Here is a 15642-nt window from a genome sequence, read left to right as displayed (position 1 = left end):
TCTTCCCAATCATTCCAAATTGTCCTATTTATATAAGAATTACTTTCAGATGGTTGTGAAAAATGTATGCTTTTAACAGATGAAAAACCTTACTCCAATTCCTGTGTTCATTAATTTTATTTTGTAGTGTTTTCATTCATCCTTAGCTACTGAGTCCTTTGAAATTATTTAACACAAGCAGGCATGTGTGCATGCAACCTTTTCCACTTAACAGTCTGGTTGTAGTCTGCCTTAGGCTACGCCTGTGTTAGTCGCTTCAACCTGAGTTTATTTAGTGTCAGCTTGATGTAGGGCTCTGCTCACTAGACTCAGCTTCTGATCTTTCTCTCTCTCTGTCTCTCTGTCTGTCTTTGTGTGTGTGTGTGAGTGTTTCAAGTCAAAGTCATGTATCTCCTCCATACCATTGTAATTTTATTCATAAATGATTATAAATGGGTGCCAGCATTCACTACCAGTAATAAATTAAAATGCATGACTGTTATTCGAAAGCACAAAATGTGGAATTCATTGAAAAGAGTGATTCCAGCCAAAACACGTGACAGTTGAACCTAGGGCATGCGCTGTCCCTGAGGACAGCCCAAACCCTTTTTATTTTGTATTGTTTTGAGGCAGGGTCATGCTATTCATCTTTTATTTACTTAAATTCATTCTCCTGCTTCAGTCTCCCAAGTTTCAGGATTATAAACATGCACCACCATGCCTGCCGAGCCTGAATTTTAATTTGACTTTTTAACCTTTATTGCATTTCTATCAAAAGAATAACCTGAGATGTTGCAAAGAAGTTGTAGTAGTGATATGCCAGGCTATAGAGTAAAAACGATTGAAGCTGACCTGTCAGCCAGTGGAGATACCTTCAGCACAATTTAGTTACAGGGAGCATGCAAATAAGCTCTTCCCTCATCAAAACCAAGTGTAAATCTTGGGATTTGAAATGGGACTTTTTTTTTCTTTTTAAATTATTGGTCTGAGGCCTTGAACTGGGAACGAATTCTGAGCTCACTGTGCCCTTTCCCCAAGTCAGTCAGTGTGGGTAGGAGTAGATAGCCAACTCCAAGGCCCTCAGCCTGTTTCTTCTGTAATGTCCTGTCTACCTAAAATGGGACATTCTTTCAGGAATGAATTTAGCTAATAGTTTTTGTTTCATTTTGGTTTTTGTTGTTTTGGTTTTGGTTTTGGTTTTTTGAGACAGGGTTTCCCTGTGTAGCCCTGGCTATCCTGGAACTCGTTCTGTAGACCAGGCTGGCTTCGAACTTGGGGGACAGAGATCCTCCTGCCTCTGTCTCCTGAGTGCTGGGATTAAAAGTGTGAGCCATCGCTGCCTGGCCTTAGCTGATAGTTTTAGCAAGTGGCTACCCAGTGGGCGAAGGCTGGCAAGACAGGCTCCCATTCTCCTGTTTATCATCTTTTTAAGCTGGGCAGTTATTTATAGCATGTGCTCTCACTGACATTACCTGCTCGATGCTTCAGCCTCTCTATACCAGGAATTTTGCAGTTTCCTCATGATAATAAAGAATAATGGCTGCTTACGTGTTTCTACCTATTCACAATTATATTTAAACTCCTTAAAATAGAGAATATTAAAAATAGGGAAGAGATAATGAGTGGACATTAAATTTATTATGAAATTTCTTTTTTTCCTCAGAAGTTCACAAGTGGCTAAGTAAAAATTGTGAATGCTGATCAAGTCAAGAGAACCCAGTACTTTTGAAGTTAGAAATTCTAGGTGATGCACAGTGATTCATTCCTTCATCCGTTGGGAATAGGTTCCTAGATACCCATGGATTGTAAACCAGCTGCTAGTGCTGAACTCTCTCTGTTGTGTTTTTCCTATGCAGACACACACATATGCACAATACCTTTTTCATCTCCACCAATCACTTATCAGTGTGACCATGGCTTTTGAAATTGATATGACAGCAAAAACTCATGATTTTTCCTTCATAGTCCCTGGGTGAAAGGTTTCTTCACCATGGGCATTCGCATCCTTAGCTTGCATGTTTCCTTTTCTTATTGAGAACATTACCTTTTCACTAGAGGGAGCTCACCATACATGTTCACATTGCCAGCATCTCTACTCCTGCGTGTTGGGTCCATTGTGAAGTAAAATAAGGGATATCTAACAGCACACTGCCACACCATGACGAGCAGTCTGATTACCAGAGGCTACCAGGTAGCTAATGTCCTCAGCATGCACAGCAGGGCAGAGGGAGATCTCATCAACATGACTGAGACAGTGTACAATTTAAAACTTGTAAATTGTTTGTTTCTGAAATTTTCTACTTAGCATTTTCAGACCATAGTTAACTAAGGTACTTGACACAGCAGATAGGTGGAGTTGTTCTACATGGGATTGTAGAAGGGTTAGTAACGCGTACAGGTGCCAGTAGATAGTTGGAAATAAAAGAGAAATAGAAATGCAGGGAAGATGCTGAGGGGTGGTGGTGCACATCTTTAATCCCAGCACTTGGGAGGCAATCGCAGAGACCCAGCAGGTGGGTCTCTGTGAGTTCGAGGCCAGCCTGGTCTACGGAGTGAGTTCCAGGATAGCCAGAGCTGTTACACAGAGAAAATCCTGTCTTGAAAAACAGAAACAAAAATGCACAAAAGAAATTGTGTATCTTGAGTGGTGTATTTAAAGCCTGATAGTTGCTAGTTAATATTCCCAAGTCTTTGTTCTGAGTTCAGTACCCAACTGAGTTGTCTCCTTTAGTCCATACCACCTTTGGGACAAGTATTCATCCCTATTTTATAGATGGCTGTAACTCAGAGAAACTAAGAAATGTGTTCAAGGTCTCGTAGCCAGTGAGTGATAGCTACTATGTCTACCTTTGGCAGTAAGTAGTACTTCTTTAAATTTACCATCCTTACCTTGGTGATAGATATGTGCTGATGTGGTAGTGCTCCAGTACACAGACCAGCAGCTCTGGGATCGGTGCCACAGCTGCAAGGTCTTCCCAGGCAAATCACCTGACCACTGTGCTCCGAGCATCTCCAACTCACTGCCACTCATTTTCTGTGGTTTGTTTGGTTTTTCCAGTTCTCCCCCTGAATGGTACACAGTCAACACACCCTCTTCACTTCTCTTCGTAAAGCCTGGACCAGAACTAAATAGTTAATCCAAGCTAGCCTCACTTATGGTGATCCTCCTGCTCAACTTCCTAGGTGCTGGTATTATACACATGTGCCACCATACCTGGTTGTATTTCTTGTGTTTTTCTGCTTTTTGTGAATTGATAGTATTGCATTTTGTGAGTTCTTTGTTTAGAAGTATGAGCATAGTCTGAAAGAGTTAATACAGTTTTCAGGCTACCTGTTACTCATTGGATAAGGTGTCTTAAAAAAATAAGAAATTTTCCTGAGAGTATAAATAAACTTGAAAATTTAGAAAGGTTGATGTTACCCTGCCGAGAAGTGGGTCCCAGCCTCAGACCTCAGTTAGCCTGGTAATTTTTAAATGACTCAAAGTTAGTTAAAATACTCTTTTTTTCTGAAATCTCCTCGAAGAGTACTTGAAGTCATGCATGGATAGATTGTTGTCACATGTTTGTTTGGAACACTGCAAAAAGTTCAAAGGGTAGCTAGCTGTAGGTGGAAGTGCTCCGTGGCTTTACTCATAGGTGGTAGAATAGTGCAGCTTTGGAGTCTTTGTCCTGTGTTCACTGTGCTCATTGGTTTCTCTGTTTGAATTTGTAGTTTCAAAAGTTATTTCATACAGGTATTTAATCCTTTCCTGCTAAAGATAATTGAAATAAGTTTTGAATTAGCCCAGGAATATGCTGTCAAATGATGCTTGAGTAATGACATAGCTGAAATGGATTTCCTGAGGTTGAGGGAATATAGGAAAGCTTGCATTAAGTATATAGAGTGCAGAGTTAAGCAGGTTGGACCAGAGCTTGATCCAACCATTTTATTAGCTGTGTAACCTTAGCATGGAATTGAACTTCTCTAATTCAGTTTTCTTGTCAACAAAATGGGAACCATCAGAGCAACAGAATTTGATAAATGTGTGGTAGATGCCTAGCCTAGTCACTAACAACTGAGTACTTGGTAAGAGTTGCTGTGTAATTAATTTTACCTCATTGTAAGGTGACTTGACTACTTGGGACCCTGTCTCCTCCCTGCTTATTATACAGACATACTTACTGAGTATACCATGACCAAAGGGCAAGCCTTTCATGCCAAGGAGCAGTTCCCTTCCATAAAGAGCACCTTTGCTTTGTTGGCTTTGCAAACACTTAAGCAGCAGTAGCAGTTGTTGCCTCCTAAAATATTGCCCAGAAAATGATGAGCTATTATGAAACTAACTTTTAGATTTATTTATTTTTGGTTTTATTTTATGTTTCTGGTGCCTGTGGAGGTCAAAAGAGGTCATTGGAACCCCTGGAGCTGGAGTTACAGATGGTTGTGACCACAATGTGGATGCTGGGAATTGAACCTAGGTCCTCTTCAAGAGCAAGTATTCTAAACCTCTGAACCACCTTTCCAGTCCCAGCTATGGGAATCTTGATGTGTCCTTAGTCCTCTTTCTTTTCTGCCAGCAGGCTCTTCTGTATCAGGAATGGAGTTTCCCTTTAATGAGCAATCCTGGTAGCCTTGGTTTTTGTTTTTTTTGTTTTTGTTTTTTTAATTAAGAAATTTTCTACTCACTCCACATACCATCCACAGATCCCCGCTCCTCCTCCCTCCTCCCATCCCCCAGCCCTTTTGTTTTTATAGCATGTAGTAGACCTTCTGTCTGTCCTCACCTCAGAATTCTCCCAGTATGTTTTCATCCTTCTGCGAATGGTATGGACCAGCCTGGGTCTGAATCGTTCCCCCATGTCAGTGACACTCATGAATTCATTCTTGAGATGCTTTCTGTAAGAATTCATAAATCTCTATTGTCATTAATTGCAAAATTATTTTGCCTTGGTTCCCTGGTGGATTTGTTAGGGATCATGTCTTTTCCTTATGGCTCATGCCCTAATTCTATGTAGCCCAGGTTGGTCTCTTGTTATCCTCTAGCTTCATCCGCCCACGTGCTAGGATTCCCAAGTGTGTGTCTGCAGTCAGGCCTTTATAATTCTTCTCTGCTTTTTACTTCATAGTCCTTAGTGATATCAACTCGTTTCTCTTCAAAAGCATGTTTCTTCCTTTCAGTTTGTCCGAGATAGAGCTTTGGTATAGACTCAGTCACTCTGTTTCCTTCAGTGTGAACCAAGAATCCAAACCCCATTCTTCAATGTCAGCCATTCACCTTTCTGTCCATCTTTCTCTTCATCATTCCAGTCTTTATTTGTGGTATAGATGAAGGGAAGCTATACTATATGTGTAGTTTAAGTTATTGTTGTTGTTTTTTTAAATCTTTAGAGATATCTCAATTTCTTTTCAGCAGTAATTACTGCAAATTATTAAGAAGGAAGGGATGTTGATGGGTTCAATAAATCTTGGTTGGCTCTTTGAGATATATCAAATGCAAAATACAGAAATCAAGTGCCACAACCACTCAAACAAAAGTCACACCAACTCAAGCAAAGGGTCGCATTTACTTTAGCAAAGGGTCACGCTCACCCAAACAAAGGGTCACACCCATTCATAGTGTCACACCATCTCAAGCAAAGCATCACACCAACTCAAAGCAAAGGGTCACACAAGCTGTCCAGGCTGCATTTGCTTGATACTCACCAGTAAAAAAATGCAAGTTAACTGTAAGATAAATTTCTTCTTCCTGATAATTAATAAATATTCAAAAATTGGTGTTCTTCTGTTCCTTAGAGCATGAATTAATGGTGCTTTTCCTGAAGGTTTGACAGATCCTTGCTTGGACTGCCCCTGTTAGAGCATCAGGCTTTAAGTGGTCATTAGACCTGCCTACAGGATTGCCACATTACATTCGCTCATGCAGATAGATGCTTCTCCAGTGCAACTGTTTTGTGTCAGTCTCTTGTAGACTCCCGAGACATGTTAGTGAGCTAATAGGATTAGATAGATAACAGACTGAGCTTCAGACTATGAAGAGTGCTGTGGGGAAAGCAGAGACTAACAGAGAAGAAGTGTAGAAAGAGGAGGCTGGTAACAGTCTAAAACAGCATGGCTAGGTAGGTCTTACTGTAAACGAGAGAGAGCATAGATTGGAAGGAGAGGATGGTGCAGCTGCAGACTCTGGGGGAAGAGCATTCTGTGTAGAGAGTCAAAACTCAGTAGGTGGTGCTTTAACAACCAAGAGGAAGAAAGAAGGTCTCTTTGCCCCTCCAGTGTATACTCACGGAAATGAAGACATTCCCACAACAGGTCACGCACACATGTCATAGCAGTGTCTCATATAATAACCAGAAGGTAGAAATAACACAAATGTCCCTCGGCGGATGAATGAACAAAATGCTTATGCACACAGTGGAACATCATTTGGCAAGGTCCCGTTATAGGCGGAAACAGTGACAGAAAGTCTGTTTCTCACTGCCAGGTGCTGGGGGAGGACATCCAAGGTGTGATTGTCAGTGAGAGCTGTTTGGGGTTTTGTTTGTTTGTTTGTATGTTTGTTTGAGACAAGGTCTTACCATGTCACCTTGGCTGGTTTGGAACTCGACTGTGTAGACCAGGCTGGCCTCAAACTCAGGGATCTGTCTGCTTCTTGAGTGTTGGGATTTAAGGTGTGTACCACTACGTCCAGTGACAGCTGGTTTCTTGTGGGGGTGATAAGAAGGATTTTGAGTTGGTGATGGCTGTGGAAGGTTTATGAATAGACTAAATGGAAACATGTACTTAAGGTGAATTTATAGTCTCTGAATTAATTTCAAAAGGGAATTGAAGTATATAAAGCAAGTCTAAGCAAGCTGTAATTCCTATTGTTCCATTTGAATTATTTACATTTTGGTAAGTATCTTACAGTACGTTTTAGCATGCATTTCTAGTAAGGCTAGGGAAAGGGCCACTTCGCAGCTGAGCAACCAGGCCCCACATTCTTCCTTAGCTTTTGTATAAGTTATGCTCTGTCCTCAGAACATCACCAGCCTTCCACTAACAGTCACCCAAATATGTCTTTCAAAGTTCCCTGAATTTAAGTGGTTTTTTTTCTTCCATAAACTAAGTGATTTCTGGGTTTTGTGTGCTGTTAGAACAGTCAGTAGATACTGCACAGTTCCATTCTCCCTACTTGCATGGAGTCACCACAAATCCAGCAGCCCTTACTGTTTTCTGCTGTGTCCAACCAGAGGGCTTCCCTAATCAGACTGCTATCAACGTCTCTGAGCTCCCAGCTTCAATCTCTTTATTGCTTTGAGACGGTCTGGTAATAAAGTTTACAACTGTCCTTTGGGTAGTGCTGTACTAGCATGGTCAGGAAATGGAATACTGTTGAGCCTTAAATATTTTCTCAATGAATATTTAATTCTATTCGGAAAGGTGGTTATTCTGTGGGGGTATATGACTATCTTAGGGTGGGTTGTTTGTTTTGAGACAGGATCTCACTGTGTAGCTCTGGCTGTCCTGGAACTCACAGAGAGATCTACCTGCCTCTGCTTTCTGAGTGCTGAGACCAAAGGTGTTTGCCACTATGCCCAGCCTGGTTTTTCTTTTCTTTTCCTCTCTTTCCTCTCTCCCTCCCTCTCTTCCTCCCTTCCTCCCTCCCTCCTTCCCTCCCCTCCTTCCTTCTTTCCTTTCATTTTCTTTTTTTGTAAATATAAAAAGGGAGGACACAGTGTATATCTTTGTATTTTAGGATGAAATATGAGCATATTGGATTTCTTATTGTGGACATGTATTTCCTAATTTAGAGAGTTCTTATTTATAAATTCTTACTTAGGAAATACTGCTCCCTAAAATACCAAGGGATAGCAGTGTGGCCAGCCCTTAGCTGTGCAACAGAAACCTCCTGTAATTGATTTGACTCTTGGTAATTAATTTTAGGTGCTCACCATGTAACCAGGCACTGGTTGACAGTGTTAGATGTAAAGATTGATTTTCTGATCTGAAACCTTTTACTAGATTCCTTGTACTCAGGATGTTAATGGAGGCCAACTCTTGTCCCTGAGCAGTACAGTCCACCGGTTCCGGGGAAAAAGAAGTAGTTGAGGAGACAGTCATGGTACAGTGCTGAACACAGCATTGAACAGTCCCATGTTCTTGTGGCAATGCAGAGCTAGGGAACTGATACTGTCCCCTGCTGTGAGAGATTCAGGAAAAATTAAAACTGTATAACACTGTATTAAGGGGATCCCTACCTTTGTCTTCCAGGTTTCAGCACAAAATGAACATAATTAGGGAAAATAAGGATCTGGCATGTTTCTACACAACCAAGCACTCATGGAGGGGAAAGTAAGTATCCTTTGCTTTACTTCTCTGAACTTCGATAAAGTATCCTTTAAGCCCAGTGTCAGTGTCTTTAATAGTGAGGCACAACCTAACAGTGCTGTTGGGCTTTCTTTTCTGGAAAGCTATGTGTGCATTTTAAATGCACATGTCACATGGAAAGGAATTGCTGTTCCTTTTTCTTTTGATCTTTCTAGATGTTTGTTTCGGTTTTTCAAGACAGGGTTTCTCTGTGTGTAGATCAGCTGTCCTGGAACTCAAATCTGTAGACCAGGTTGAACTCACAAGAGATCCACCTGCTTTTGCCACCCAAGTGCTGGGATTAAAGGTGTGTGTCACCACCGCCTGGCTAGAGTTTTCTTTTTTAAAAAAATGGAAAGTAACAAGAGAGAAAGGGTTGCTGTCATGTCCAGGTTATACTACAGTGTTGCTAACTTTACTACCCAGAGTCTAGCCTATGAATCAACCATTTGCCTCTAGTGAGGTTTGGAGCTTTTTTAAAGACTGTGTATTTAATTATTTATTAGAATGAAATTTTTAGTTGCATTTTTTTTTTCTTGAGTGGAAATGATGGCATTTCATGTTTATATTTGTTTTATTCAGACCAAGGTGGCCTTGTGTTCCCTTCCTATAGGATGGATGGTAATTCCTTCCCCATAGAGTATTGTAAAGATTAAATGAGTTGATTTGGAGTGAATAAAGGCTTTGAAATTTTGCCTTAAGTACACTGAATATTCAGTGCATGGAACTTTGCTGTTATAAAAGTGGTCATTCTGAGAAGCACTGAATAGTGACACTGAGTGTGTCTAACTCTGACAAACAGGTGACCACAGTTTTCTAAGTTGTGTCATGAATAAAACACAACATGGGGCACCCCCAGCTGGCCAGGCCAGGGTATCCCACATGTGAGGGAAAACATGCTGGCCAGATGCGGGGCAGAGGTGAGCATGGGGTGGAATGGGGAGTGGAAAGTCATTCACACCCAGGCGCTGCATCCCCGTGGAGAGTTTATTATAGTAGAGAGATGAAGAGAAAGATAGGGAAGAGGGAGACAAGGAAGAAAGAAAAGGGAGAGAAAGTGGAGGGGTTTGAAAGATTAAAATGAAACATTCATGATGTGCCCAGCACCACACTTGACATAGGATAAGAGCTCTTTACTTATGTAAAGTTAGTTACTATCATGGATTTACAGGTCTCCTATATGAGACCAAATGTCTTCTCTTAGACCTATCAGGTAGTAGAAAATCCAATCCTGAGAGGGTTGGTTATTCATGCCCTATGCCTAGACCTGCTTTCTCCCTCCCAAAGAACAGGCCTGGATAACCACATCTTGTTCCACTGTGGCCTGACTCACCAAGCAGGGTGCCCATTCAGGTGACAGTGGCAAGCAGGGCACTAGTGCTGAGACCCTGAGACCGGTGGGTGAGAGCTGAGCCTCAGGCCAGCAGGATGCCATGGAGCCATCGGCCGGCAGGGGTGCACACTTACAGTCACCCGCTTGGCCATGCTGCTCAGACTGGCTGTCCCCAATCCCAGAGTTCTATAGGAACCGCGTAGGGGGGGCCTGTCGAGGTGGAGCAGGGCGAGAGGGCAGCAGAAACCCTAACCCTAACCCTTTCTCTTTCCCTTCCTGGTCCTCAGGGACTGGTCCCTGCCCTTTCTCTGCCCCTTTTCTCTCCCCTTCCCCTCCATAAACCTCCTCCCTACGTGGGCCCTGTTGTATGGTGTGACTCCTTCCTGATGTTTTTAAAGTACAGCAGTGGTGGCCTCTTAGGGTAGCCAACATTTGAACATTAGTGTTTCTGACTTACCTTAGCAAACTCACTAATTTTGAAAGATTTGGTTGCTTAGACTTGTTTTTTTTTTTTTTTTTTTTGGTTTTTCGAGACAGGGTTTCTCTGTGTAGCTTTGCGCCTCTCCTGGAACTCACTTGGTAGCCCAGGCTGGCCTCGAACTCACAGAGATCCGCCTGCCTCTGCCTCCCGAGTGCTGGGATTAAAGACGTGCGCCACCACCGCCCGGCTTAGACTTGTTTTTTATTAGTATCTTGCTTTATAAACTTATGCTGGTGAGCATAATTATTACCCTGTAGAATATTTGCTTGTGTTTCATTGAGCAAAGTTAGAGAAAATTGATACGCACAAGGTAGTGTTAACCTCTAGTTGTTTTTTTTTTTTAAATTGGACTTCAGATTATCTGAGGTTTTCTGTTGTTGTGAGTAGTAGATTGCTCTGATCATCATCATAACGTAGCTCCTGTTTTTAGTTTGTTTATTGCACTGGTACTTCAGTTCTAGGGCGGAGGCTCACTATGATGCTGCTTTGTGAGATTGTCAGTAATGTGATCCTCCAGAACTTCTTAATGCTTTTAGAAAATGATGACTAAGGCGTAAGAGAATCTATTTCCTTTTTTTTTTTAAACGGTTGAAGTCATTTCTGTTCTCTTTGCCCAGTTCCCTTCTCTCCATTCACACCTGGAAACATTATGTGTTTTCCTAACAGCTATAACATACATTTTATATACCATAAAACTCACCCGTGCAAAGAAAATGTATAATTTATTGATTGTTTTCCAGTATATATAAACTTGTGATGTGCCACCACTATTATTAGAACACACTAAACAAATACTTTCTTTAGAAGCCACCATCTTTTTGCCAACATCTGCCAGGCACTTACCTACTGTGTGTCATTGGGGTTACCTATTTGGAATAGCTCATAGAAATTAAACAGGTTAAAATGTGGTCTTTCATGGTTGTCTTCTTCCAGTTAATGTTTCAGGGTTCATCTGTATGTTAATGTTTTTATTGTGTTACATGACTGTACCACATTTTGATTGCATTTGTTCTTAAGTTAGTGGCATTTGTGTTGTCTCTACTTTTTTACTCCTATGAGTCAAGCTTGTATGGAGATTCTGCATAGGTTTTGGAGGAGTCAGTATTTCCTGTTCTCTTGGATGTTTCCTAGAAGTGAAGTTGCTGGGGTTTACAGTGACACCATGTCTAACCTCTGAGAAACAGTGGAATGCTTGAGTATCTCTTCATGTGCTTCCTGGGCATCTGTATCTTTGATGGACTGTCTGTTCACACCATTCACCCATTTTCAGTTAGGTTGTCTCTCCAATTGGTGAGCTGTAGGAATTCTTTAAACACAAATCCTGTACCAGATATAAGTGATCGGCACATATTGTTCCAGTTCTGAGGGATGCCTCCTAACTGTCTTGATGCTGTCCTGTAAAGTACAGTTTTTAATGTTGATGAAATCCAGCTTTATCTCCTTTTTTTGTTATGTGTGTTTTTTGTCATTTGTAAGAAATTAGAGCTGTTGCTTACTATAAAGTTAGGATTTACTCCTGTGCTTCCTTCTGTAACTTTATAACTTTAATTTTGAGTTAACTTATATATGGTGTGAAGTGAGGATCCACATGTGAAAGATCTACTTGTACCTGAATCACTCATTGAAAAAACCATTCTCTCCCCATTGAGTTGTTTGACCTCCTTGTCAAAAGTCATTTGACCTTAAATGTGGAGTCTCAGTTTGATTCCATTGAGTGGGATGCCTGTGCTAAAATCAGTAACATGCTGGTTTGATTTACTGTGACTTTGTACCCTGTGAAACTGGGAGGTCTGAGGCTCCAACATGAAAATTATGTTGACTATTCTCTATTTCTTACACTGCTGTATCAATTTTTCAGTGAGTTGTCCATTTTACTAAAAGGTAGCTGGGTTTTAATGCTGTTGCATTGAGTTTCTGTCATTTGAGGGCGTCCAGCTGCCTTGATTTGGGAACAGAAGATCTCTGCTTACTTGAATGCTCCCTTCAGCAGTGTTTTCTTTTCGGTCCCCTTCCCCCAGACCTCTTCAGTTGGCCATGTGTATTGTGCAGCACTGAAGTCCCTTATACTTACTTCTTTTCTGACCAGTTCGATTCTAGTTTTAAAGGATTCTTCAACAGTCTTAATATAAAAAATAAAAATGTCATTGTTCAAAACTTATTTTTAGTTGATAGTTGAACGTATCTTTAGAAATGTGTTTATACAACAGACTCTACGTGTGATTTTCTTGAGAACTGAGGCTTGTTTTAAGAGATCCTAGACCCATACACGTTGCTATCCCAGATCTACCATCTGGGGAAATACTGATTGTGGCAATCAAATTGAATACATACTTTCCTTTCTCTTCATGAGCCTCTCACTTAAAGATAACCCTCCAGATTGTGCCTGAGGGCTATTTGTGTGACCCATTTCTGCGCCTTTGGGTTGTTCCATCATGTCTCACTTCCCGCTGCCTTCTGCTTCTGTGAATATAGGTTTGTTGGTATGAGTACAGACCCCTGGGCTGGCAAAGCAGTTTTTCTACTGTACTTGTTTTTCCCTCCCCCTGGGGAAGTCCATGTATAATTTAATTACATGTTTCCTCTGAGAGCAAAAAAGGGAGATTGCAGGGAATAAAAGCACTTTTCTTCCATGAAAACAAGATTTCCTCTTTGGCTTAAGCAAGCCACTTCAGGCCGGAAGGAAGGTGCAGATGTTCAGCTAAAGCGGAAGTGCAGATCCGCTGTGGAAAACTTCAAAGTGATAGGCTGTTTTTTCTCTTTAGATGGAATTTACAAGTACAGATGATTATGGGTCATTCCAGTGTTTGTTAGTAGAGCAGATGCTGTAAATTTGAGTGGGATTTTAGTTTTCAAACAGGATTTTAAGTACAGTATGTTAGGAAAATTTGCAATTGGTCTGTGAAATTCAGTGAGTGACAGATGCTCACCACATTATGGACAGTTGTGATGATTAGAGTCAGTGGAGTGAGGGAGGGGTTGAGGAATGTGAAAGCTGGTAATTTTTTATGCTTACGTTCAGGAATAAGAGTTGGATAAGAGAAGAGGTGCCTTTTTCTTTGCTTCTTGGTGTTTATAAACTTGAGTAGTTCTAGTGACCACAGGGCTCCTGAAGGGCTTGTTTCCCTTGTGTCTTAGCTTTGATGCTACAAGCCTCAGATGGGTCCATCCTGATTCTCCTCATGTTCTGTCTATGTAGCTCTCTGTAGCTACTACCAGGCACAATGGGATTTGGAAGTATAAATTGGATCACATCTTTTTGGCAATCTTATATTTTACCGTGTACAAAAATTTTGTTCCATCTGATCTGAGAAAGACTATGGCCATTGATTGTCTCAGAACCTAAGGCCTTTAAAATGCTCCATTTCATGGGGTGCCCTTATAAGAAAGGAGGGAAACTTGCTGAGTTATTAGGACAGAGGTTGGAGTTTCTCTTACCTGTTGTTTCTCTTCTCTGGGGAGTACAGCTTTTTAATGAGAATGAGCCCTTTTAGGTAAAGTAGATTTTTACCAGAAACTGAGTATCCTGATGGTATAACCAGATGAAAGACAGATTTGCCCACTCCTTTTATTCTGTGTTTTAAGTATTAATGTCCTGAAGCAGTCATGATCAGTAAAGGAATATTTAAAACATGGAATCATAATCAGTTTTTTTCCCTGGAATTTAAAAATCCTCACCCAGCCGGGCGGTGGTGGCGCACGCCTTTAATCCCAGCACTCGGGAGGCAGAGGCAGGCGGATCTCTGTGAGTTCGAGGCCAGCCTGGGCTACCAAGTGAGTCCCAGGAAAGGCGCAAAGCTGCACAGAGAAACCCTGTCTCGAAAAAAAAAAAATTAAAAATCCTCACCCAATAATTAATATTCATTCCTCCAGCAGAAAAACAGCAATAGGACTAGCTAACAGTGATTGGTTGTTTGCTTATGTGGGAGGCACATAGGTTCAAAGCCCCAAGATGCATTATTTCTTCTAATTCTTATATTATGTGGTAAATATATATGTTACCCACATCTTTCAAATGAAGAAACTCACTTAGTTATCTGAGGGCATGATGAATAGCCCATGAAGTATTTGAATGCAGGCAGCGTGACTGCAGAGTTGGTGGGCACAACATTTATGCTCTGGTGCCTCCTGTAGCAACAGTGCCTTGTAGGAAGTGGAGGAAATCCTGAGTATGTGGAGTGAATGTGTCTTGTTGATATGAGCTTTCCATGTCAAGGACCCTAGCATCAGATCCTTGGAACCGAGTGTGAGTGTTGATGGTATGCAGAAACTGTCCACCATACCTTTCTATTCCCGAAGACTTCTCCCCTACAACGACAGCTCCTTCCAAGAATAGAAAAAACCTGTCTCTTTGATCTAACCGTGTACCATAAGTCCTCCCTCCTTGTTTATCTCTGTAATAAACCCACTTCCTTGTCTAGTTGCAGTCATTAACCTGTAGGTAGAGTTTTCCTGCCTGGCCCACGGTCAGGGCAAATCTCTCTCACCCGCCAGTCCCACAGCCACTCAGACCCAACCAAGTAAACACAGAGACTTATATTGGTCACAAACTGTATGGCCGTGGCAGGCTTCTTGCTAACTGTTCTTACAGCTTAAATTAATCCATTTCCATTAATCTATACCTTGCCACATGGCTCGTGGCTTACCAGCATCTTCACATGTGGCTTGTCATGGCGGCTGGCAGTGTCTCTCTCACCCAGCTTCCTGTTCTCTCAATTCTCCTCTCTGTTAGTCCTGCCTATACTTCCTGCCTGGCCACTGGCCAATCAGTGATTTATTTATTGACCAATCAGCAACACATTTGACATACAGACCATCCCACAGCATTAACCCCACCTTTCTGTTCAGCTTTGTGTAATAAACCCGTTGAGCTTTGAGGGTGCCAAGGCATCTCCGTACGAGAGCTCAAACCCGTCCGACTCCTAGCTTTCTGTGTGTCTCTTCTGGATTCCTGCATCACCCTAGTCAGGTCCACGTCCCCAGAGGTCGTGCAAGGGCTTTGCAGTGCTCATTGTCAGTCTTCCAACAACGAGGGTCTCTCTAGTCCAGCTGTCTTTCATTTTAATACTAGATGGCCTAACATGTACTTCAAGGAACTGGAGTTTTTTTACTAATGAAATGAAAAAAAAAATCCTAGATTTTGTGAAAATACTAGAGGGTTTTGAGAAATTAGCAGCCCAAAGCCTATCCTGAAATGACTTGAATGCCCAGTGTGTAGCAGGAAGAACTCATATTGAAAGTCTCACTGGGAGAAGAATTACATGAGGTCTGTGTGAAGCTGAAAGATGGAGTTTGGACTGTTTGGAGGAAGTATGTACTAGTTTACTTGTGAGGACCAATTGTCAGTATCTACAGAATTGGGAAATTAAGACCATTACTTTTAGGTCAGACAAGTTAGCTCCCTGCACTAGTAGTGGGTAATTTTAATTGCTACCTTTCTTGCAGTATAATGAAAGGTTATGCTTTATTTTATGGGGCTTACTTTCATTGACATAAACTACTTTTTTCTAACTGAATAAGTCTG

At 41.4% G+C, this 15642-nt stretch overlaps 1 protein-coding gene across 3 annotated transcripts in view; it reads left to right on the top strand.

Annotated features, from left to right (window-relative positions):
- Window positions 1–15642, top strand: part of Dnajc13 (DnaJ heat shock protein family (Hsp40) member C13) — a 117524-nt gene that overhangs the window by 8152 nt on the left and 93730 nt on the right. For all 3 annotated transcript variants that reach the window (XR_008214028.1, XM_052718879.1, XM_052718871.1), the window contains exon 2: window positions 8212–8292. Coding sequence is in view for 2 of the 3 variants with exons in the window: in XM_052718879.1 (XP_052574839.1) it covers window positions 8225–8292 (68 nt within the window). In the remaining variant the exon portion in view is untranslated. The remainder of the gene's footprint in view (window positions 1–8211; window positions 8293–15642) is intronic.

Source organism: Peromyscus californicus, unplaced genomic scaffold, assembly GCF_007827085.1.
Source record: "Peromyscus californicus insignis strain IS unplaced genomic scaffold, ASM782708v3 Scaffold_11__1_contigs__length_118956290, whole genome shotgun sequence".
Classification (NCBI taxonomy): domain Eukaryota; kingdom Metazoa; phylum Chordata; class Mammalia; order Rodentia; family Cricetidae; genus Peromyscus; species Peromyscus californicus.
This window is presented reverse-complemented; position numbering and strand designations above follow the sequence as displayed.